This window comes from Lygodium microphyllum, chromosome 4, assembly GCF_053477565.2.
Source record: "Lygodium microphyllum isolate KBCC chromosome 4, Lygodium_microphyllum_v1.1.10, whole genome shotgun sequence".
NCBI lineage: Eukaryota > Viridiplantae > Streptophyta > Polypodiopsida > Schizaeales > Lygodiaceae > Lygodium > Lygodium microphyllum.
Window position 1 is genome coordinate 7,984,890 of NC_141138.1, and position 25,928 is coordinate 8,010,817.

At 38.5% G+C, this 25,928-nt stretch overlaps 1 protein-coding gene across 3 annotated transcripts in view; it reads right to left on the bottom strand.

Moving 5' to 3' along the window:
• Nucleotides 1-8,466: 8,466 nt before the first annotated feature.
• LOC148036774 (HVA22-like protein i) overlaps nucleotides 8,467-25,928 on the bottom strand; it is a 29,467-nt gene continuing 12,005 nt past the window's right edge. Inside the window, exon 6 of one of the 3 annotated variants that reach the window (XM_087675653.1) lies at nucleotides 8,467-8,692. In XM_087675653.1, coding sequence (XP_087531779.1) covers nucleotides 8,645-8,692 — 48 coding nt within the window. In that variant the 3' untranslated portion in view covers nucleotides 8,467-8,644. Of the gene's footprint in view, nucleotides 8,693-21,912; nucleotides 22,010-23,602; nucleotides 24,211-25,928 lie in introns of those variants that run through there. The other 2 variants (XM_087675652.1, XM_087675655.1) reach the window with 2 other exon arrangements.

The following is a 25,928-nucleotide window of genomic DNA, read 5'->3' on the forward strand; positions in this document are numbered from 1 at the left end:
TTGACTAAGGAGATGTCTAATGCTTTGTTGGTCAGTTTTGATCATAAATTCAGATCCCATTAAATAATATTTCCATTGATGTAACGCTTGTACTACAGCTAGCAATTCCTTGTCATAGGTAGAATATTTAAGTTCAAATGGTTTGAGTTTACAGCTAGAGTAGGCTATGGGATGAGAATCTTGCATAAGGACTGCTCCCATTTCAGATCCACTAGCATCAGTAAACTACTAAAAAGAATGGTCTATTGAAGTCAGGTAGTTGTAATACAAGAGCATGAGTTAAAGCATGTTTCAGCAAATCAAAAGACTTGTGTTGATTGCCAAATCAGTTATACACAATACCCTTCTTTAAAAGTTTTGTCAAAGGTAATGCAAGTAATGAGAAATTCCTCACAAACTTTCTGTAAAAACTAGCAAGACCTAGAAAATAACGTAATTCATGCACATTTTTGGGTATGGGCCAATTTAAAATTGCTTCTATATTTTTAGGGTCGACTTTAATACCTTCTGATGAAATAATATGTCCTAGATATTCAATTTCTATTTGGAAGAATTCACTCTTTTCTGGATTAGCATATAATTGATTGTCTTTTAACAACTTAAAAACTAAAGAAAAATGTTCATAATGCTCATTCTCATTTTTACTGAAAACTAATATGTCATCAAAGAAAACTATGACACAATGCTGATGTTTCAGAAATATGCGATTCATCATACGACTAAATGTGGCTGGTGCATTAGTTAAACCGAAAGGCATAACTAGAAATTCATAGTATCCAAATTGTGTTCTAAATGCAGTTTTGAATATATCAGATTTGTCCAATCTTACTTGATGATATCCAGATTTAAGATCTATCTTACTGAATATGGTAGATCCTTGTAGCTTATCCATGAGATCATCTTTCCTAGGAATCAGATATCTATTCTTAACAGTAATTTTATTTAGGGCACGATAATAAATGCACATGCGATAAGTATTATTTTTCTTCTTCACTAATAAGACAGGTGCACCAAATGGAGAGCTACTAGGTCTAATTAATCCTCTGTTAAGCAATTCCTCTATTTGATTTTGAATTTCTTTCTGTTCAATTTGGTTATGTCTATATGGTGCTTTACATGGTGGTTGTGTGCTAGATGTCCAGGTTGATGGCATTTGTAACAAACTATGGGTTTTGCTTTAGATACATTATTGGTAATGGCAGGAAGTTTAGGAATGTTGAGATTTGACTGTGGGGATGGCTTAGGGTTTGGATTCGTGTTTGATGGCAAGGCAGTTGGTCGTGTCCAAGATTTACAGAATGAAGATGGAAGAAAACAACTTTGATTGAATCTTCAAAAATTTGAATTGAATATGGACTGAGAGAGCACGCAAGGTGTTGCACTAGTTTTCTTTATGTATATCTGATGCTATGGCAATACAGATCACTGGATGTCTAGGAATGGCAAAAGTATCTAGGTTTATAAGATAGAGGTTAAGAGACCATAGCAAACTAGCTTGCCACCATTGGATCAAAGGTTTCTGAAGATGATATGATTGATGTCACACTGAATGGACTTGGTAAAGAATACAAAGCTTTCGATACATCTATTTCTATTAGAGCTAAATCCCCTGACTAGGATGAGCTAATTGCATTGCTGTTGCATGAGGAGGTAAAGCTTGGATTGAATATAGGTTCTAATGTGTCTCAGGGTAGAGACATTGTTTTGTACTCTAGCCAGTGTGGCAGAGGTAGCAGAGGCCATAGTTTGTTTCGAGGTCATGGTGACACTCAGAACATCTATGGACAGCAGCAGTAGGGTAATTGGTATGGCACAAATACATAGGGATAGCATGGATCTAGAGACTTTAGATGCAGGGGGAGATCACCCTATGGTAGAGGTGGTGGATCTGGTTCATGGCAGTCAAATGATTAGTCAAACAAAGATAAGAAATGTCATTATTGCAGTAGATATAGACACATTGCAAAGGATTGTTACAAGAAGCAAGGAGATATGAAGGCAAAGGGCAAACAGTATGGGCACTATGCATCTTCTAGTGGTGCTCATGATGAGCAGGTTGGTAGATTATCTGCCATGCAGCATGTGTCCAAGAATGAATCTAGGCAGAATAGAGATGATAGATGGTACATTGACTCTGGGGCTTCAAATCATATGACATCCCATGGAGAGTGGTTCGATGAGATGGTTGCAGGTTCACATGGTTATGTGTGTATCGGGGATAACACCCAGCATGATATTCAGTACACAGGAATTGTTCCGTTGATGATGCCTAATGGCAAGAAAAAGAGCCTACATGATGTACTTCATGTACCGTCAATAACCAAGAATCTTTTGTCTGTGGGACAGATGGCAGAACAAAACTTGCAGGTGAGATTCAATAAAGATGGATGCTTTATTGAAGAATATGGTAATGGCTGCAAATTAATTGCCAGGGGCATGGAAGGATGTTTACATTGGACGCATCCATTCCAGAACTCAAGGCAGCCATGTTTGCACATGATGAGAGTACTATTCGGGATGTAGAGATTTGGCACAAAAGGATTGGCCATATCAATGTACAAAAGTTGAAATCTATGCAGCAAAAGGAAGTGGTACTTGATACCTAAATTCAAGTATAATGACTTTGGTCATGTATGTCCTGCATGTCAGTTTGGAAAGCAAGCAAGATTTCCCTTCATGAAGCATGTAAAGAATAGCTTGAGACCCTTGCAGTCAGTGCACTCTGATGTTTGGGGTCCATCGCATAATTCTTTGTTTGGAGGACCCCATTATTATGTATCTTTCATTGATGATTTTAGCAGGTACACTTGGCTATATATATTAAAGCATAAAGATGAAGTATTTGATGCATTCAGGGATTTAAAAAAGCATGTTGAAAATGATTTTGGCTGCTATATCTCTTTTCTAAAATCAAATGGAGGAGGTGAATATGTCTCTAAGGAGTTTGACAAGTATCTTGCAAAGTATGGGATAAGAAGGCAACTCACTTGCAGCTATACACCGCAGCAAAATGGTATTGTAGAGAGGAAAAATAGAGTACTGATGGAGTCAGCTAGAGCTATGATGAATGAAAAATGTCTGCCTAATGCTTACTAGGCTGAAGCAGTGATGGCTACAGTTTATGTGCTGAATCGAACCCCTATAGCAGGGATTCATGAGGTTACACCTTGGGAGAGGTTGTATGGTCACAGACCTAACATTAGGCACTTAAAAGTTTTTGGATGCATTGTCTATGTGCATATACCAAATGAAAAGAGAAAGAAATTGGATCCTAAAGTAGTAAAGAGTGTATTTTTGGGTTATGCATAGGAAAGAAAAGCCTATAAATGCTATGTGCCATCTATGCATGAGACGTTGATAAGCAGGGATATTGTCTTTGACGAGTTAGCTTCCTGGTATGGAAATCTAGTTGATGTGCCTACTAATGGATCAGCCACCATGGGAAATGTTGAAAATACCCCTGCAATTAGTACATCTATGAGTGGTCAGACAGGTGATGTATCATCTATAGTGAGTCCTTGGTCTAGCAGATTGTGGAATCGCACTCCTACATCTACTAACACAGATATCTCAATGAGGGGGAGAGTGGATAAGGGAAAATAAAAGTGTTTGAGGATGTAACAGGACCACTTACTGTAGGTTATGAGTTGTCTAGCAGTGATAGCTTGGACACTAAGTTGGGGATTTTATTTGTTATGAGCTAGGTGCTAGGCAAAATTGGTATGTACCGCCTCATGAGAAGTAGGATCAGAGTGAGCCACAGTTGAGCAGATCTGAGAGGATCAAAAGGCTAGTTGGCAGGTACACTTACACTGGATATTCAGCCCATCATTATGCTTATGTGAAAAAAGTGACAGGTTTTAAAGAACCAACCAAGTTTGATGAGGCATTTGCAGATGAGAATTGGCGTGCTGCCATGGATGAGGAGTATTCAACTTTGGCTGAAAATGGAACACGAGATTTAGTGTAGTTGCCTGATGGCAAAGTCCCCATTGGCTACAAATGGGTGTACAAGGTTAAGTGCAAATTAGATGGGTCATTGGAACACTACAAGGCCAAGCTAGTTGCAAAAGGGTATGTGCAACAGTATGGTCTTGACTATGAGGAGACTTTTAGCCATGTGGCTAAAATGGCTACTGTCAGAACTATCATTGCATTGGTAGCAACTAAAGGCTGGAAACTATGGCAGATGGATGCAAAAAATACCTTTCTAAATGGTGAGTTGCAAGAAGAGGTCTACATGGAGCAGCCTGAAGGCTATGTGCATCCGGAATTTCCAGCACATGTATGCAGGCTAAAAAAGGCATTGTATGGGATGAAATAGGCACCCACATCATGGAATGCTCGAATTAGCAGTTATTTACAGTAGCATTGTTGAGATATCGAGCTCCACTCGTGATACGCCAGGGTGACCGTTGTATATTTATGTCACCGACTTGTCAGTTGCAGACGCGGTTGGTACACCGCCCATGAATAATAGCTACATGATAGCTATCCTTATCTACTCTAGTTCGTGGCTCAGTTAGTATGCCACCTTAGTTAGTTGAGTTTGGTTTGAGACCCATATATAGGGTTCTTCTATTTCTTTGTACTTGAGTTTTTTTGGCTTACACAACTAAGAAGAGGAAAACTGTTTTCAGCCTCCACCCTTGTGTGTCTTCCCCCATTGTGCAAGCAAGAAAGCTTCAAGCGAGACTCCTTCCTTCTCTCCCACAATCTTGACAAGCATGGGTTTAAATTGGGTGATGCTGATCACAGTTTGTTTATGAAAAACACAGATCATGGCTATGTATTTTTGGTTGTCTATGTTGATGATCTTATCATCATTGGAGATGATGAGAGCAGAATTGCTGACATTAAATCATGTTTGAGGGCTAAATTTAAAGTCAAAGATCTTGGTGAGCTGAAATATTTTCTGGGCATTGAGGTAGTGTCTGCGCCTCAAGGCATATGGTTGCTACAGAAGCAGTATGGGTATGGCTGAATGTAAGGCTATGGATATACCCTTAGAGCAAAATGTCAAGCTGCAGATTGATGTTGACATAGATTGAGAATGTAACCATGTATAGGCAGATGGTAGGTAGCTTGATCTACTTGACCATAACTTGTCCTGACTTGAGTTATGCTATTGTGGGGCTGATAAGTTAGTTGCAAAAGCCTCACAAACTGCATTTGGATGCAGTCAAGAGAATCATGAGATATGTAAAGGCTACAATAAATTATGGGTTGTTGTATGCATATGGGAAACCCCTTGGCTTGACAAGGTTTACTGACGTTGACTGGGTTGGTTGTGCTTATGATAGGAGGTAAACTGGTGGCTATGCATTTGGATTGGGTAGTAGCATGATCAGTTTGGCAGAGTAAGAAACAACCTATAGTTGCATTGTCTAGTACAAGAGTTGAATACCGTGGTGCAGCCTTTGCGGCCTGTGAAGCTATTTGGCTACAAAAGTTACTGAATGACTTAGGGATCCACTTGGACAACAAAGTAAAGCTACATTGTGATAATCTAAGTAGTGTTATGCTTGCAAGAAATCCTGTCTATCATGCAAGATCGAAACGCATTGAAGTTCATTACCATTTCATCACAGAAATGGTACTAGCAGAGTAGATTGACTTGATGCATGTGAAGACTAAAGACTAGGTAGCAGATATCTTTACCAAATCACTTGGTAGAGATAAGTTCACCTATTTTAGGTAGCTACTTCAAGTGTTGTAGATGGTTTGAGCTTGAGGGGGAGTATTAGAAATCAAGCTCCCTCTATTTCCCTGTCCTTCTTTATGTCGTATGTGACAGACCGACTCAAGCTAGATACAGTTGTTCATGTGTGTGTCATTGAATAAGTCGGTGTAGGGTTAATCTAACCTTAGTTGGATATTGGTCAATTAGACCTAAAGTAACACTTATTGGTTAGTTAGACCTAAAGTAACACTTACTCTTACTTTGTTTTTTTTTTAGAAAAAGTTTGGAATAATGAATATGAAAGAACGTGAGCCTGAAGGCTCTTGAGTCTGCTCCACTCTCTGTCTATCTCTCCCTCTCTTCGAATAATAAGGAGTAGTGGAACAATAAGATGCCACAAAATTTGAGAAAGACACCCAATATCAAAGGGAGGCTTATGAAAAAATAGTCAAGATCTTAAGGGTGCAATGCCAAAAGGTGACAAACCACCCACTTCCATTAGAGATCCTACCATGAGAAGAAGAGGAAAATCTTGAATAAACTTTGCAAAAGTACTAGAAAATGCACTCGCCAAACATTTTAGCAACCTCTGATTTCAAGGTGTTTGAAGAGCAAAGATTTAAGAGAATTGTTCCCTTGTAGACTATACAATTCCTCATCAAGTCAAGGAAAACATAGCATTGAAGTGGCTTAACCAATAGGATCCATGGGCTTTTCCAAAATCTTGCATACCCAAGGAAGTAGAAGTAGTTATCTAAAAAAGAAACCTAAGGATAAATGGCTAAGGAAAATGGAGTGATGCTACCCTATTCTTAAATCTAAGCATAAAGCATTGCATGTCTACTGCTTCTCGCACCTTAAAGAGAGAGTAGATTTATTCCATGGCCCGTGCCCTCCAAGACATGACAATAGCTATTATAAAAGAGAACATGAAATGTATACTTTCATAAAAGTTCTAAATGCATGGCTATTGATGACAACCTATTCCAGCCCTTGGACCTAGCGTACTCTTATTGCCATTTCTTAAGAAGATTCAATAACTTCGTAGACCCCTTGCTCATTACCACTTATAATGGTTTGGGATTGCAAGAGAAACTCTTGCAATAGCCAATTACTCCCTATGAATATGGGTTACCAACCTTGTTATTTTATGTGAATGTAGGAATCAATGATGTGGTGTTGATACAATTATATCTTAAAGCCTTACTTCTATAGCGTTGCTCCTATTCTTAGATTGCATGGTCTTGTTGGAAGGTCTTATTCGAAGGCATACTAGACAAAAGGTTTGCTATGTGTATACACCTCTTCTTCTTAAAGTCCTCATGTCAATTCATGAGTCCATCAAATACCTTCTTCTTAGAAAAGGATGTCTCAAGAGAATGCTCCCCCCTTTCAAAGTCTTAAGCTCTATTTATTTTTATTTTTATTTTTAAGAAAAGGATAAAGATAAAACAAAAATGCAATAAGAAAGAGAATAAGCACACCACCCACTTACTACACCTAGGGGTCCTTAACTTAGACATATCTAGTGGCCTCAATCAATCAACTCTATTTCTAACCCCCTAGCCCTTCCCCCCACATCACAACCTCAAGACACATTAAGAGCAAGGCTCTCCCACAATCTATCACAACTTTGAGAGCTGCACTGTATAATAAGACTTTGTACCAACTAGGTCCATAAGTGTGAAAAAATATTCCAAGTGCACCAACTGGGTCCTCAAGTGTGTGAAAACATTTTAGGCTTGCTTGGAATTGACCCATCTTCAACGTGCATTATCATGTGTACTTCATTACACAGTAAGGTAGCCACATCCACAAGGAGTACATGTTGATTACAAGCTCATTATTGGTAGGTAGAAAGATTATAAAGAAATAGTCTAGCAACATTGGTGACCTCTTATCTTCAATCCACTCTTGAAACTCTAACATGTCCACATAATTGACACCCTCATCCATGTGTCACCTACCAAACACCATTATCTCATAATCAAGAATGCCACAATGGGATTTTAAGATCACTTTTTGTCCTTTTAGCATCTAGAAAAATATTGCTCTCCACCAATGAGGAGAAGGATTCCATTACAAAATATTTTTAAAAGAAATTATTTTAGCATTTTTAAACTTCTTAGTTTCATTGAGATGGCTAGAGTGATTGTAACTTTCTAATACTAAAGTTTTTCCATCATTTTTAATTCCTTCCATTATTGAGGAAAAAAGTGTGGAAAAGCCTTCTCCTTGTTTGAAAAGTTTGAGTTTTCATTTCCTCCTCTCTTCCCTCCACTCTATATCCTTTGGAGTTCCTCTTTGTTTTTCCTCCAATCCACCACATGTTTTTACTTATCATCTTCCTATGCCATGGAGGTGCCTTCTCAATCCAAAAGACCTAATTCTTCCATTAAGTTCATAATATCTTACCACACACTTGATGAGTAAGACAAGTGTGTTTTCTAGATCATAGCAAGGGGAAGTTAGATAATCATGTAGTAAAGAAATTAGAACAGATCCTTGACATCAAACCCTTTCTTATCATGCTAAAAAGGTAAACTAGTAGATTTCAAGTTAGGTGGTTGCATGAAGACAAGAAAAGAATTGTGTATGTGACATGTTTTCACGCATAAGGAGCTTCACCTTGAGCCTAAGGCCTCTAATCTCTCTCTCTATAAACCCAACTATTAGTACATTTTAGTTTTGTATACTTTTTAGTGTGAATAAAGGTTTGTATTTCTTATTCATCATGCAAGTAATAAGACTCATTGATGCTTAACAAACTTGTATCCATCAAGAGTCAAGTAGTGGTAGCTAGTGGAATGTCTGGAAGATGTCCTAGATGCCATCCACACCTCTGTTATTAGCGAGGAGCTTTAAAAGGGGAGAACTCAAGGGGCATTGGTTGAGAGAGGCATCTTCTTTTATGATCATTTTTACATATCACCTTCCTCTAGTAAAGCAATGGGAAACCTTCTATAGTACTCTCCTTCTAGATTTCAAGAGTAAAGAATAGTTGTTTGCCTGATTCAAGAACAAGCAAGAGTTACATGTGCAAAAATTTTTATGAGGTGTACAAATTACTAAAGCCCAATATTTCAAGCAAAGAAAAATGTCTCTTTTTATTCCCATAGCCATCTTTGTGGACTTCTTCCTCACCAGTCAAGTCTATAGTTCAAGGACCATATCTCTAGTAAAGTGTCCTAATACAAATAGTATACTAGAGTTTATGAATGCACACCAAGATACAAAGGTGAGATATGGAATAACGTGCAAGGTGCAACTAGATTTCGTTGTTTGCAAGTATATGATTTCCACTAAAAACTTCATCACGATATTTTTGTATAGAAGATTGCATCGTGTCTATGGGAAGTAAATTCCACTAGACTAAGACATGAGGGAATTTTCTTTGGATTCAATACAAGATATTGATATTTGGTTGCATGGTGATCTTTTGATTATTATGAAGCTAATGTCACTATGCACATTACAAAAATTGAGAATGGACTTGCATCAAGATGTCGAACTTCCTACTTCTTTTACTTTCTATGTTGATGATAAAAATGTACATTATTGTTTTCTTTGTTTAATTTTCTTTAAATTTACATGATCAAAAGATTTGTATACATTATCTCTAATTTCTCTCACTTGATGTCTTCCAAGTCCAAATAAGAAAAAAAAATACATCGAAAGACATAAGAAACAATACATTGTATTTGTGTTAGAAATGCATTTCTTAGACTTTCATACTTCTATTTATAGAGGCCATTATACAAGCCCTTTCTACATAAGAAAGATAAACATTTCATGAGCCTTTTGTTCACAAGAATAGTACTACCAAATAAATGTAATCAACAAGTTTTGTAATATGAGAACGTGTTTTTATTTCTTTTTGTGTTTCCATTTCATCATGTGTTGTGTAAAAAGTGATAAGCCTTTACAAAAATACATAGTTTAAGGCCTTGAAGATTGAGGTTGATGATTTTTTTGAGGGCAAGGATGGTTACATGTGTGGTAGATGAGGTGGATAAGATGTTGTGGGTGGTGGTAAGGTTGCAATTGGGAGGATTGGTGTGCCTTCTCCATATCATGCCACAATGTGTCCATCCATGTGACCCCCTCATCACTACTTATGAACCCCCCTCTATCGCTTATCACCCATTCTCCAATGCCACTCTCAATTGCAACCATTACACATAACCTATGCCTAATTGATGTTAAATTTTTGCATGTTTTATTCTTGCACTCACATAATCTTTAATTGGGCTTCTTGAACTTGGTGCCTCTCTCTCTCTCTCTCTCTCTCTCTCTCTCTCTCTCTCTCTCTCTCTCTCTCTCTCTCTCTCTCTCTCTCTCTCTCTCTCTCTCTCTCTCTCTCTCTCTCTCTCTCTCTCTCTCTCTCTCTCTCTCTCTCTCTCTCTCTCTCTCTCTCTAGCAAATTCATCTCATTGCTACATCTCCTCCTTTTAAAATTGTAGATACAAAATGCTAAATGGTAGTGATATTGAATTGCTTTACAATAGAATTAGAGTATGTTTGCACATTTATATCTTGGATGAAAGACATTGTTACAAAATACGAGCTTTGATTGGGAAAAAAAGCTTGCGTTACAAGATCCACTCACATTTGGAAGTTGAAATATGTGGTTCATAAGAAGAAAGGCATTAAGACACATTCTCCATCCACAACTGACATCATCAACAAATTCTTAGAAAATAAAAAACACAAACTAGTACTTTCATTATCAAACATTGATGTTGAGAGAGTGGCATGCAAATATCACATTCCATACCTCACTACTCCTCATAATCTCTCCATGCCCTGTCATCACCGATAGGTGGCGAGGGGGGGAAGAGAAGTAAGACGGCATGATGACATGGGAAAAAGGACAAGAGAAAGCCGTTGTCGATGATGTGGAGGAGATGATGCAACAGCTGAGGTGGGGGGGAGGAAAGAAGGAGATGACATGGTGAGGAAGGAGGAGTTCACGATGATGTCAACAAGGGGGAGGCCATGGGCCTACCACCCCTCCATGCCACATCAACCAATATGTTGCAGCAAAATCCCTACACCACTCCACCTCTTCCACGCCCCCCCCCCTTCCTTAAGCGTCTAAGGGACACCACCTTATTCTTTCCCCCCTCCTTTTGATGCTAAGGAAGAGAGAGGAAAAGGAAGCGAGAAGCGAGAAGCAAGAAGAGAGAGAGAGAGAGAGAGAGAGACAGACAGATAGACAGACAGACAGACAGAGAGATATGGAGAGAAGGGAGAGGTGAGAAGGGAGAGAGGGAGTGTGTGTGTGTGTGTGTGTGTGTGAAAGAGAGAGAGAGAGAGAGAGAGAGAGAGAGAGAGAGAGAGAGAGAGAGAGAAGGAAGAGATGAGAAGATAGAGAGACAAAGAAGAAGAAGAAGGAGAGAGAAAGAAGAAGAAGAGGGAAAGAGAGAGGGAGAGGGAGAGGGAGAGAGAAAGAGAGAGGGAGAGGGACTCTTTCTCTTTCCCTCCTAATAGGGTGAGCATCCTTTTTCCCCTTTTCTTGCGAATCATTATACCTTTTTCCACAAGATTATTGTCCACCTGCAATCTAATTCTTTTCCCCAATTGGCCCCACTAATTGAGCTCAAGGTGCAGAAGTCCTATGTGACTTGCATTTAAGGGAGACGAAGACTGAGAATGGCCCCCAAGCGGAAAATATCGCGCACAGATGGCAATCCCACAATAAGCAATGAAGCGCCAGGCAAGGGCATCACTGCCAATCCAACTGCGATACCAACCATAAGTAATGTATTTCCAAATTAATAGATGCTTGTTTTGATTCCCGCACAAAGTACATTAGATGATGCACGAGAATAGGTCATGGGAAGGGATAAGCTTCATCTCATACATTCAAAAGATAAAGTTGCAAAGTGCAGGTATCAAGAGAAGTTAATTGTATCTAGATTCTATGCAACAAACTCACACATAGCATAATAGCATTCCATGTCAAGAATCACATGGTGGGAGGACTTGCTTGAGCTGCTGCGCCAAACACACATTGTATACATAAGAGGAAGCTCACTTAAGAACACAAGAAGAGAAATGGAGGCCAAAAAGTTTTCTAGCTTATTTCTTCTTCTTCTTCCACACACTATATAATGTACACAAAGTATAGATAAGATACCACATAAAAGAAAGTGGCCTACTAAGTCAAACAGTGCATAACAGACTACACTAATCAGCTGGCGTTATATCTTTTGCCAGCTATAGGTAGGTGTAACAAACTAAATATAATAAGTGATAAGTCAGTGGCCCTCTGAGTATCATAATGACCACCAACGTGCTAAGTGTACGTAGCCAGGTGGTCCATCATCAATGTTCGTGCGTGTTGAGCTTTCCATCTCAACACTCCCCCTCAAGCTCAACTCTATCTCTGCAACTCCAAGTAAGCTTCGAAACTTTTAAAGCTTCTCTGCACCCAATGCCTTTGTGAATATGTTAGCTATCTGATCCTATGTGCTGACATATACCAAATCAATCTCTCTTGCAAGTACCTTCTCTCTCACAAAGTGGTAGTGCACCTCAATGTATTTTGTCCTAGCATGGAACACTGGATTCCTAGCTAGCTGTATGATGCTCATGTTGTCACAACGAATGACAACTAGATCATCTCCATGCGCATCCAAAACACCTAATAACTTTTGCAGCCATACCACCTCACATGTTGCTATAGCAGCACCTCTATACTCAGCCTCCATACTCAATAAAGCAACTATAGGTTGCTTTTTGCTGCTCTATGTAACTGCTGCACTACCAAGGGAAAACATGAATCCACTAGTAGATTTTCTGTCTGGTGCTACCAGCCCAATCTACATCTGTATATCCAAAGACCTATACATCCTTACTTCCCTCATAAAAAATTCCATAATGTAAAGTGGACTTCACATATCTCAATAGACGTCTAATTACATCCAAATGAGGCTTTCTAGGCATCTGCATAAACTGTCTGAGAAGGCGAACAGTATAGCTCAAGTCTGGCCTTGTGATAGTCATGTAAATCAAAATCCCTACCATCCTCTTGAACATAGTAGAGTCTTCTATCTCATCCTCAACATTGGCACTCAACTTCACATTTTGCTCCAATGGTATTGAAAGAGGCTTACATGTTGTCATACCATACTTGGATAACATATCCAAGCCATACTGCCTTTGGGATAGCCATTTACCATCATCGCATATGATCACCTCAATACCAAGAAAGTATCTCAGCTCACCCAAATCCTTCATCTCAAACTTCTTCAAGAAGTCCTTAACTTCAGTAATCCCATTGTCATTGTTACCTGTAATAATCAAGTCATCCACATAGATGACTATGATGACCAAACCTACATCTCCCTTTCTCACATAAAGTAAGTGATCAACATTAGAAATACAAAATCCAATATTGAAAATATACTCTCCAATCTTGTAGGACCATGCTCTAGGTGCTTGCTTCAACCCATAGAGCGCCTTCTTTAACCTGCACAAATATGTGGAATGCTCTAAATCCTCATAACCTGCTAGCTGCTCCATATACACTTCTTCTTGCAATTCACCATGCAAGAAGGCATTCTTAACATCCATTTGTTGCAAAGTCCAACCTTTGGCTACTGCCAAGGCAATCACACACCTAACAGTTTCCATCCTAGCAACTAGACTGAATGTCTCTTCATAATCTATGCCATATGTTTGAGCATAGCCTTTTGCAATCAGCCTAGTCTTATACCTACTAATTGAACCATCTGCATTATGCTTGACTTTGTAAACCCACTAACATCTAATAGCTTTTTTACCCTTAAGAAAGGGTACCAAATCCCAAGTCTTATTAGCTTCTAATGCATCCATCTCCTCATCCATTACTGCATCCTAATGAGCATGACCAACAGCATCCTCAAAACAAGTGGGCTCAAGATCCACAACTAGTTTCACCATATAAGCATAATGGTGAGCTGCATAACCTTCAAAGCCAAATCTTTTAACAAGGTTTTTGACCCTGCTAGACCTGCGTACCACTCGATCACTCAATGAAGCCTTTACATTACTATGAGCTCTCTGTACACTTGGTGTCCTGACTGAAGGAATACCAAGCTCATCATCCAAACTCTCTACACTACTAGAATCTCAATCAAATCCCAAATGATTGGTAGATGCATTATTACCATCCAGCACTTTCTTATTTCCTTTGTCCTTCCCTACAACACTTATAGATCCACCTGAAGATATGGGGCTACTCCTTAGTCTCCCAGACCAAGGGCTCACTGTAGGTGTAGTATCAGTTGATGTTTCTTGTAAGGCTCCGTGATTCTTTCTTTTTTTTCTGCACATAGCTATCATGATCATTATCATCATCTAACACATGACTAGTAGGTGCATACCAACTGTTCATCTCATCAAAAATACCATCCCAGCTCACTTTGAACTCACCTTGACAGGGTTATAACAATGATACCCTTTCTACTCTAAATAATATCCAATAAAAATACATTTTTTAGTCTTTGGATCAAGCTTCTTTCACACCTCATCTAGCACATGAACATATGCAACACATCCAAATACCTTCAAGTGTAGTACATCAGGCTTCTATCCAGTAAAGAATTCTTCAGGAGTCATCCCATGACCTGCAGCTATGGGGGTTCTGCTCATAATACAGACACCAGTATGGACAGCTTTAGACCAAAAACAATTTGGGATATTGTTTCCAGCCATTAATGCGTGTGCAACTTCTACAATATGCCTATTTTTTCTTTCTGCAACCCCATTTTGTTGTGGGGTATACCTGCAACAAGTAAATTGCCTCTTTATTCCATGAGTCCTCAAGAAGCCACTAAACTCATTAGAGAGGTACTCTCCCCCTCTATCTAATCTCACGCACTTCACTTTCAAGCCTATTTCTATTTCAACAGCTGCCTTAAAAGATTTGAAGTGTTCAAAAACATCACTCTTTTCCTTCATGAAGTATATCCATAGCTTCCTTGAACAGTCATCAATAAATGTGACAAAGTATTTGTTTCCACCAAGAGATACATTCTGTGTAGGCTCCCAAACATTTGTATGAACTACATCAAGTATATTTTTGCTCACTTCTCTGTCATGCGAGAAGGGTTGTCTTGCCCAACTTACCAAATTGGCATGCTTCATAGACTTTATGCAATTCTGCAACACTAAAAGAAGGCAACCTTGTAACCAATCCTCTAGACTACATTAATTTCAGCCTTTGCACATTTGCATGTCCAATACATTTATGCCATATTTCAATATCTACAACTACTCCTTTTCCTTTCGCATACACAGTAGCATCCATTGCAGGAACTCCAACATTTAAAGTGAACATGCGGCCAACTCTGCTTCCTTTTGCAACGAACCTGCACTTATCATTAAAGTCTTCTACAAAACAACCTTTTGCATTGAATCAGACCTGCAACACTTGCTCTACCATTTGGCCAATAGACACTAGATTTTTTGTGATTGATGGCACATGTAATACATCTAATAGAATCTTTGTCTGGCCATCATGCAAATACAAGAGGAGCTTTCTAATGTGTGAAATTGGGTGGCATGAATCATTACCCGTCTACACATAATCTAGATTTTGTAAGTCCTGCATCTCTCCAAACCATTCAACATCACTGGTCATATGATTAGATGCACCTGAATTGACATACCATACATCATCATGTATTCCCTTTCCTGTAACTGCATTCATCATATGCTGCATAACAAACAAGCGCTCATTTCTGTCTTCATTCTATCGTGAAGACTATGCATAGTTTCCTTGTTGCAATTAACCACTGTGAATATCATCCTTCTTAGCATAACAATGGGCTGCAATATGACCTCTCTTGCCACAATAATGGCAAACAATAGCAAAATTTCCAAAACATGTATTCTGCCATCCACCTCTTCCTCTAGAGATCCCCCTGCCTCTAAAGTTTCCTTGGTCTCCTAAAACCTGCATTTCACAAAATTGATGATTGAACCTGTTTTGCTGGTTATCGCCAGCACGTCCCATACCACGGCCTCTCGAAGAGGATTTACCACGTCCCCTTCCTAAACTAGAGTAAAATGCTTGGACCTATTCACCATTTCTTTCAGATGAGTCACCTTGCATGTTGATCTCTTCAGTAATCACGAGAGAGATCAGCTCATCAAAATCTGGAAATGGCTTCTGTACGTATACTAAAGTAACAAATGATTTCCATGCCTTCTCATTATTAAGGCCACTCAAAGTGGATGAAACCAAATCATTATCATTAGGCATTGCATCAATTGCTGCTAAAGCATCTACAATGCTTCTCACCTTCAAAACATACTCATTGACATGCATTTTTCATTTCTTCAAGGTATTCAACTCTTGCTTAAGTTGAATCTTTTGTGCCTTTGTATTTACTAAAAACATGTTCTCCAAAATTGTCCAAGCTGCATGTGAAGTTTTTGCATTCCTGATATGTCCTAGCATAGTATTATCAATGACTGCATATAACCAGTACATCACATTTTTGTCTTTTGCATTCCATTCTTTCCATGCTTTTAGCTCATCTGTAGTCGGAGGGATACCCAGCTCTAGCTCCTTTTCTTCAAAACAAACTCATAAAGGCCCTTTCCAATGAGGAAGTTCGTCACACGAAACTTCCATGAAGGGTAGTTGTTCTTGTCGAGTTTCTCGATAATGGGATTTCCACTATTCTCTCTGCCACTATCACAAAAAAGGATACAACATAGCAAGCTAGTCTTTTGCAACCTTTCACAACAAGTGCACAACAATACACAAAGCAACCTTTCTCACTGATTGCTCAATAGTACATGCAATCTGCAACTTGCTTTCAGATCAATTGCCTCCTGGCAAACAACTCAAAAATTACAAATTCGAAATCTATAACCTGTGCATCCACTTTTGGTCAATATAGTCGAAATCACAATGTACCCTGAAACTGTTGTCCACAACCTTGGACACTAAAACGGGGCCCAAAACGGCTTCAGATGCCAAAAAAAAACTACGAAAAAAACCCTAAAGGTCTTATTTGTACAATATACAGTGTTCTGCTCGCACACCAAATCTCACAACAATATGAGATTTTCAGTCTATCCTGCTTCCGGTGCCTCCATATGCACTATCCAAGGGAAAGAGTGAAAGAATGGGAGAGCTTCTTACCCCTTGCTTGCTTGCTCAAACCTTGCTTCTTTTCCTTCACTTCAGCCTTCAAAATCAGCCTTTCTCAGTGGTGCAACTCTCTAATACCATGTCAAGAATCGCGTGGTGGGGAGACTTGCTTGAGCTGTTGCGCCAAACACACACTGTATATACAAGAGGAAGCTCACTCAAGAATACAAGAAGAGAGATGGAGGCCAAAATATTTTCTAGTTGATTCCTTCTTCTTCTTTCACACACTATATAATGTACACAAAGTATAGATAAGATACCACATAAAGGAAAGTGGCCTACTAAGTCAAATAGTGCATAACAAACTACACTAATCGACTGACGCTATATCTTTTCCCAGCTATAGGTATATGTAACAAACTAAATACAGTAAGTGATAAGTCAGTAATCTCAAATCTTCCAGATCATTGAGATCTTGATGATGTGCGTAGTTAACACAAACAAGGACCATAAGGACTAAGACTAAGATTGCCTTGGGATCCATATGATAAGCACTACATTTATCGATCCAATTTGGAGATAATATAACTCCAGCCCCCAAAGGCAAGTAGAGAGCTCAAGGGATTGAGAAGACTGAGTCAAAGTAAAGACCACTACTCTTTGGAAAGAAGGTTGGGTCATAGATCAATATAAGTGATTAATAGAACTTATGTCTCGTACAGTGTTTGAAACCTTATTTGAAAGATGGGTGTGTTAAGTAATTTTTACGTAGAATCGCTCTTTGATCCCAAGGGGAAGAGCAAACATATGATGGAAATAAGGGTGTGTTAAGTAATTTTTACGTAGAATCGCCCTTTGATTCCAAGGGGGAGAGCAAACATATGATGGAAAGGTTATCGCAACTATTCTTGCAATGTTTGGAAAAGGATACCGTTGTTTTTGTTGATTGATCAAACAATGACTTAAATGCTTTTGCATTAAGATTATTGTTGGGATGTGATTTGGATGATTATTCCAAGTGCTTGTGTTTGATGGTAAATGCATGGCAAGGGTTAGTGATGACAAGTTGCCATGGAGAAATAAAGGAATGTTTTCTTGGAAGATGATATTAGGGTAATTGCCTTGATTGTGCTAATTCTTAATTGGATTAATTAAGGAATGATATTTTGCATGAGTGGATTGTCTCCAAGGCCACGTCATGTTTCAACCTGGGGGGGCACTGCTCGATTCATGGTCTAAAGATCAAGTGGTGAAAAGGCCAACCACGGAAGTTGTGTCTCACTCCTATGTCACTTGGGGCTAGTGGAGCTCTGGACACCCCTTCCCTAGTCCAAAACGGAGTTGCAGACTGCCCTGAGCCCAAGGTCCAAGGCATTGGAAGATCCTAATTATGGTGCCATTTGATTTGGATCGGGTACTTCTATTGGACAGAAGGGAATATATAATTTCTCATATATGGATAGGAGACAAAGATTAACTTGAAGATAAGTTAAGAAACTTGGTTGAACTTGTTTGTCAAAGGATGGCTTGCTCTGTATTTGTGTATGGGTTGTAAATTACGCGAATGAACCCTATTCCCTAATATGCTTGATTAAGGAAGCTAATTTTAAATGCCGCATATAAATGTGATAGGATCTAATTAGAAAACTAAAGCTATTGAGGGAAGCAGATGGACGGAACCCCCAATGGGTCTGTCCTACGGAAGGGTGGTCCCAGAGGATTGGGAGGCTTCTCACAAGGTTCTACAATCGTATGACCTTTAGATATTGTTAGGTTAGAACCCGATTCATGCTATTTTAGGGGACCAAAATGGGACTATGCCTTATGGGCAGAGAGGTTGAGTGGCGCATCCCTCTCATTTCCCATTCTCTTTGAACCAAGTGCGGCATGGGTCCACTTCCGCTTGGGTATATCTGCGTAAAGTAGGATGTTCATGACTCGACGCTAGAATGATGTTAGGAGACCTTGGCTACTAGGAACCCAAATTTTAGGTCGATCTTAGTGCATTCGACCGCGAACATTCCGTTGCGAGGTAGACTCGGGAAACCCTAGGCGACAAACCCCGTGACATTCCATGGGAGTGCCGAGTGGCATCGCTTAGATTCATCTATCTAAGAATGCTAAAAATGTGCTTGGGCAGTCGATAGGTGGGCACATTACAAAGTGTGGCATGCAAATGTCACCTTTCATGCTCACCACCACCACTAATAATCTTTCCTTCAATGTCTCTCTCAAGAACTTCCCTCTTGATTTTCACACTTTTGTTTTAGTGGACTCTAAACCATCTTCATACTGCAAGCATGGATTAATTCTTGGTAACTCTATTGTGCATACCAACTACCCATCTCATCAAACATAACATCCCTGCTCACTTTAAACTCACTTGTGACAGGGTTACAACAGCAATACCCTTTCTGCTCTGAAGAGTATCCAATAAAAAGACATTTTTCTGCCTTTGGATAAAGCTTCTTCCGTACCTCATCTGGCACATGAACATATGCAACACATCCAAATACCTTCAAGTGCGATACATCGGGATTCTTTTTGGTAAAGCATTCTTCAGGAGTTATCCCATGAACTGCAACTGTGGGGGTTATGTTCATAATATAGATAGCAGTATGGACAGCTTCAGACCAAAAATGTTTTCACATATTTTTTTCAGCCATTAATGCTTGTGCAACTTCTGCAATATGCCTATTTTTTCTTTCTACAACTCCATTTTCCTCTGGGATATACCTACAAGTAAATTGCCTCTTTATCCCATGAGTCCTCAAGAAGCCACTAAACTCGTTAGAGAGGTACTCTCCCCCTCCATCTGATCTCAAGCACTTCAATTTTAAGCCTATTTCTGTTTCAACAGCTGCCTAAAAGATTTGAAGTGCTCAAACACATCACTCTTTTCCTTCATGAAGTATACCCATAACTTCCTTAAATAGTCATCAATAAATGTGACAAAGTATTTGCTGCTACCAAGAGATACATTCTGTGTAGGTCCCTAAACATCTGTATACACTACATCAAGTATTTTTCTACTCACTTCTCTATCATGCAAGAAGGGTTATCTTGCATGCTTACCAAATTGGCATGCTTCACAGACTTTATGCAATTCTGCAACTCTAAAAGAAGGCAACCGTGTAACCAATCCTCTGGATTGCATTAATTTCAGCCTTTACACATTTGCATGTCTAATACGTTTATGTCATATTTCAATATCTACAACTACTCCTTTTCCTTTAGCATACATAGCAACATCCATTGCACGAATTCCAACATTTAAAGTAAACATGCGGCCAACTCTACATTCTTTTGCGACCAACCTGCACTTATCATTAAAGTCTTATACAAAACAACCTTTTGCATTGAATCGGACCTACAACCCTTGCTCTACCATTTGGCCAATAGACACTAGATTCTTTGTAATTGATGGCACATGTAATACATCTGTCAAGCTCTTTGTCTGGCTATTATACAAGGATAAGGGAACCTTTCCAATGTGTGAAATTGGGTAGCATGAATCATCATATGTCTGCATATAACCTAGATTTTGTAAGTCCTGCGTCTCTCCAAACCATTCAACATCACTGTTCATATGATTAGATGCACCCAAATTGACATACCATACATCATTTTGTGTCCCCTTTCCTGTAACTGCATTCATCATATGCTGCATAACAAACAGGCACTCATTTTTGTCTTCATTCTGTCGTGAAGATGATGCATAGTTTCCTTGCTACAATTTACCACTGCGAATATCATCCTTCTTAGCATAACAATTGGCTGCAATATGATCCGTTTTGCCACAATAATGGCAAACAATAGCAGAATTTCGAGAATCTCTATTCTGCCATCCACCTCTACCTCTAGAGCTCCCCCTGCATCTAAAGTTTTCTCGACCTCCTGAAACCTGTATTTCACCAAATTGCTAATTGAATCTATTTTGGGGGTTATCGCCAGTACCCTCCATACTACGGCCTCTCGAAGAGGATCTACCATGCCCCCTTCTTGAACTTGAGTAAAATGCTTGAACCTGTTCACCATTTTTTTCAGATGAGTCACCCTGCATATTGATCTCTTTGATAATCATGAGAGAGATCAGCTCATCAAAATCTCGAAATGGCTTACATACGTATACTGAAGTAACAAATGATTTCCATGCCTTCTCATTATTAAGGCCACTCAAAGTGAATGAAACCTAATCATCATCATCAGGCATTGCATCAATCACTGCTAAAGCATCTGCAATGCTTCTCACCTTCAACACATACTCATTGACAAATATTTTCCCTTTCTTCAAGGCATTCAACTCTTGCTTGAGTTGAATCTTTTGTGCCTTTGTATTTACTGAAAACATGTTCTCAAAAATTGTCCAAGATACATGTGAAGTTTCTACATGTATGATATGTCCCAACATCGTATTATCAATGACTGCAGATAACCAATACATCACCTTTTTGTCTTTCGTATTCTATTCTTTCCATGATTTTAATTCATCTGCAATCGGAGGGATATCCAACTCTGGCTCCTTTTCTTCACCTGGAATAAACTTATAAATGCCCTTTCCAATGAGGAAGTTCATCACACGGAACTTCCATGAAGGATAGTTGTTCTTTTCGAGCTTCTCAATAATGGGATTTCCACTGTTCTCTGCCATTATCACAAACAATGATACAACACAGTAAGCTAGTCTTTAGTGCAATCTTTCACAATACATGCACAGCAATACACCAAGTAACCTTTTTCACTGATTGCTCAATAGTACATGTAATCTGCAACTTGTTTGTAGATAAACCTTATGTTTGTTTCCTGCAAACACCTCAAAAATTACAGATTCAAAATTTGTAACCTATGCACCCACTTTCGATCAATATAGTCAAAATCACAGTGTTCCCTAAAACTGCTGTCCGCAACCTTGCGACTCTAAAATGGGGCCTGAAATGGCCTTAGATACCCAAAATAACTGCAGATAATCCTTAGGGCTTATCTTCAAAATATATAATGCTCTGCTTGCACACCAAATCTCGCAACAATCTGAGATTTTCGCTCTACCCTGCTTCCAGTGCCTCCATAGGCACTATCCAAGAGAGTGTGGAAGAATGGGAGAGCTTTTTACCTGTTGCTTACCTGCTCGAACCTTGATTCTTCTCCTTCACTTCAGCCTTCAAAATTAGCCTCTCTCAGTGGCATGGCTTTGATACCATGTCAAGAATCGCGTGGTGGGAGACTTGCTTGAGCTGCTACGCCAAACACACATTGTATACATAAGAGGAAGCTCACTCAAGAACACAAGAAGAGAGATGAAGGACAAAACGTTTTCTTGCTAATTTTTTCTTCTTCTTCCACACAATATACAATGTACACAAAGTATAGATAAGATACCACATAAAGGAAAGTGCCCTTCTAAGTCAAACAGTGCATAACTGACTACACTAATCGACTGGTATTATATCTTTGTCAGCTATAGGTAGGTGTAACAGACTAAATATAATAACTGATAAGTCAATGCCATGTGAGTATCATAATGACCACCAACATGCTAAGTGTAGACGTGCGGACTCACCTAGCCAGGCGTTCCATCATCAATGTTCGCACGTGTTGAGCTTGCAATCTCAACACACTAAGCTAGTTCTTTTTGTTGTTCTATGCTACAAACATAGTTTTAATAAGCTAGTCTTGAGAGGGCCTCCCAAGTATTTCTTCCATGAACTGGCATATAATACCTCATTAATAATAATTATTATCTTTATAATGAGATTCAATTTCATAATTAGAGCTAGTTTTTTTTTTAATGTGCAACATAAATCAATTTTCTCTAGAATGCATACACATTAAAATAAACTAAGTAATGGGGACATTACAAGTGCCAAGGGACTAGTACTTATCTAGGAAGGGGATAAATATTAATTAGTTTTTTCGATGCTCTTAAAATAAATGATGCGCCTTGCGCTCTTTTACAAAAGTATTGACTTGCACTTTTCTTGTGCGCCACAACTATAGAAAATCAACCATCAAGAGACAACATACAAGTGTCTAAGGCCATCCAAGGACACATATACATGGGAGTGAGAGTGAGAGAGAGTGAGGGACTTGGCAATTCAAAGCCCTTCTCTTCTTTCTCCTTCCATCCATCTAATATTGGTGAGATCTAAAGGAATATTTGAGATTTTGTGAGAGAAATTGAGGCACAAGTGTAAAGCTTTTCTCACCATCCTCATCCATCCTTCTTACCTCTTCTCTCTATATGCATATAAGGAGGATTGATGCAAGATTTGTTACATGGATCATGGAGCAAGTGGTAAGCCTTGGTAAGAAACTTAATAAAGGTAAGCTCTTACTCACTTTGACTTGAATATTGTTGCAACTATTGTTTCATACAAGAAATGATAGATAGTATATCAATGTAAAGTAGGATGCTTGACATGATCATTTAAGAGGTGGCCATATGATGGCAATATGCTAAAGCTCTTGAATTAATAAGAGTACCTTCCAAGTTTCACATGTCGCATATGTGTAACTTGAAAACACACACTCAAAATCTACCTAGAAATATGACATTTAGTATGTCACATCACAAATAAACAGGTCTCTGAGTAGCCTAGATATCAAGCATTGGTAGGTAGTAATGCATATCTTTCACTATTTGAGTGGTAGCAATACCTTGGGCTATTTTATCCCAAGATTGGATCATTATCACTAGATGTATATGATTTTTCAAATTATGAATTATTTAGTTATCATGACACTCATGTATCTGCAAATGGCTTTTGCTTCATGCTTGGAAACTCATGCATATCATGGTTGGGCAAGAACTATCCCATTATGGCCACTTCTAGTTGTGAACATGAGTACAATGTAGCTTTTACAACTATGGTTGACTGTGTTTTTCTTAGATGCATTTTGCGTGATTTAGGTATTGGATAGACATCTACCATCATTATCTTTACAAATATAGCATGTTAATACTCGCAAGTAACCTTGTGTTTCGTGATTGTACTAAGAACATTGAGGTGCTAGGAGAGACTCACTATTAGGAGAGATTAGATTAGACTATATGCCCAAACAAGATAGCCATCTAGATCTTTTCACAATGGCTTTACCTCATGAGAAGTTTGAAGCTTTTCATAAAGCTTTAGACTTTCTCCCCCTTCTAGATTGAACATTATCCACTTGGCTTGGCAATTCCCTATGTATGAGTGTGAGCTCTTATTCACTGATGTCACTCTTAGGGGAAGACTTATTAATATATTTTGACAATGATATGTGTGAACACATGTAGGAGCTTCTCAATATGTATTTCCCTCGATGGGAGATCTTTCTTCTCTTGGCCTTGTATATAATCTTGTAAATATTCTACTTGGATAACTTTCAATTCACTTTCTATTGTGTGCTCTCAAGCTTCTTCTTCTCCAAGTTGTCTCTATGTGTTTTTGCAACCCTACTCCAACAAAGAAAATATCTCAACACATTTATGTTTTTTGCTAGTTTCTCAATGGTAGAAAATAGATATTATAGAACTTGTAGGATTCATTATATGTATACTATTACTATCACATGCATTCAAGTCCTAATTAAAAAATGCCCTATCTATGAATTTTCCATAAATAAAGCATGCCCTTTTAGTATTTAATTCATAAAATATCCCCTATTCTATTGAATCCACATTATATAATTACATATTTATGAGTGATCCACTAGAGTTAAAAAACATGCAATGATAATGTGCAAAGGTGATAGTAGCATATGGGGTCTAGTATTAGTCTTGTTCATTCATCCTGATGTGTTGCTAAAAGTGAAATAGTGCAATGAAAATTCAAATTGGTTCATATTATTTGGATCCTTTGGATCACCTTACCTTTTATCTTTACCTTGATTCACTAACCTACTAGAATAAAAAGCTTAACAAAACCTAGCACATTTGATGCTAGACAATGCCATGTTTGGAATAATGAAAGTTGATTGTAAATAGTACATAGTGAAGTGAACAAAATCTGAGCAAGGAATATAGAGTTCACATCAAATATGAGAAGAATATAAAATTCTTTAATTCCAAAAATTTTGATACAAAAATTGCTATATCCACCCTATGTGCTTCCACTGTGAAGCTCAGATGGCAATCTAGATAGATGATAGATGAAGAGCTTAAGGCTAACTAGAACAAACTCTAGCTAAGTGAAAGATATATTGGCAATGGATTCAGAGGGGTCTTCCTTTTATAGCCAAACACGGTTGGTTAGCGTCTTTAGCCTACCATATTATGAACCTTCCCTAGTCGACCAAAAAATGTTCTAAGGAATATTCCATTTGCCATCAAATAGGGGGCAGTACCCCCAAACTCTCATTAGGGGGATAGTTGTTCCCCTTAAGACCCCCCCAATCACCACATACTACTCTTGCAACTCCTAAATCCCAAAATAGGGATCCTTGATAACTTCCACACCCCAAAACTCAATGCAACGTGTCTCGAGTTATTATCAACTTAACTACTCTATCTAACCCAAAGGTTAGATCCATAAAAGTCACATTTTTGCCATCCAATCACATAGATCTCATCTAAAAAACAAGCCAAATCCCAACCAATGTTCGGGCTCATAGATGGCATCTCCCCATAATAGGGGCCTTATAAATTTGAGCACCATGGATCATTCATGGCACCATTTGAGAGTGGGTATTAAGCATATCTAACAAATATATTTTCATACGCTAGATGTATTAAAGTCATAGGTAGCTACTCCATGGAGTAGTGTAATATTAAGATCAAGAGCCTCCCCAAATAGACTCATTGACTTTAGGGTAAAATGCTCTTTGTAGACCTAGATCTTTTATCCCCTAGTTTACTAGTTTCTTAAGGTTGTCAAATTAGGGACTAAAGACATTCTAGACCTAGGCTCTATGCTTCTTTCCAATATTTTGGAGAAATATCCTAATAAATTTTTGATGTCTCATGCTTGCGACATTTTATACTAGTGAGCATTGTGGGTTCATGTTAAACTTTGTTGGAATTGTTTATTTCAATGTGAAAATCCTTAGGATCTTGTGAATTAGGTCCCTTTATAAAATTTATCCTTCTTTTAGAAACTAGGTAATTTTTAAAATTGATGTTACAAAGGATGAACCAAACCAAACATGGTAACAACTTTAAAACCCATAGTTTTA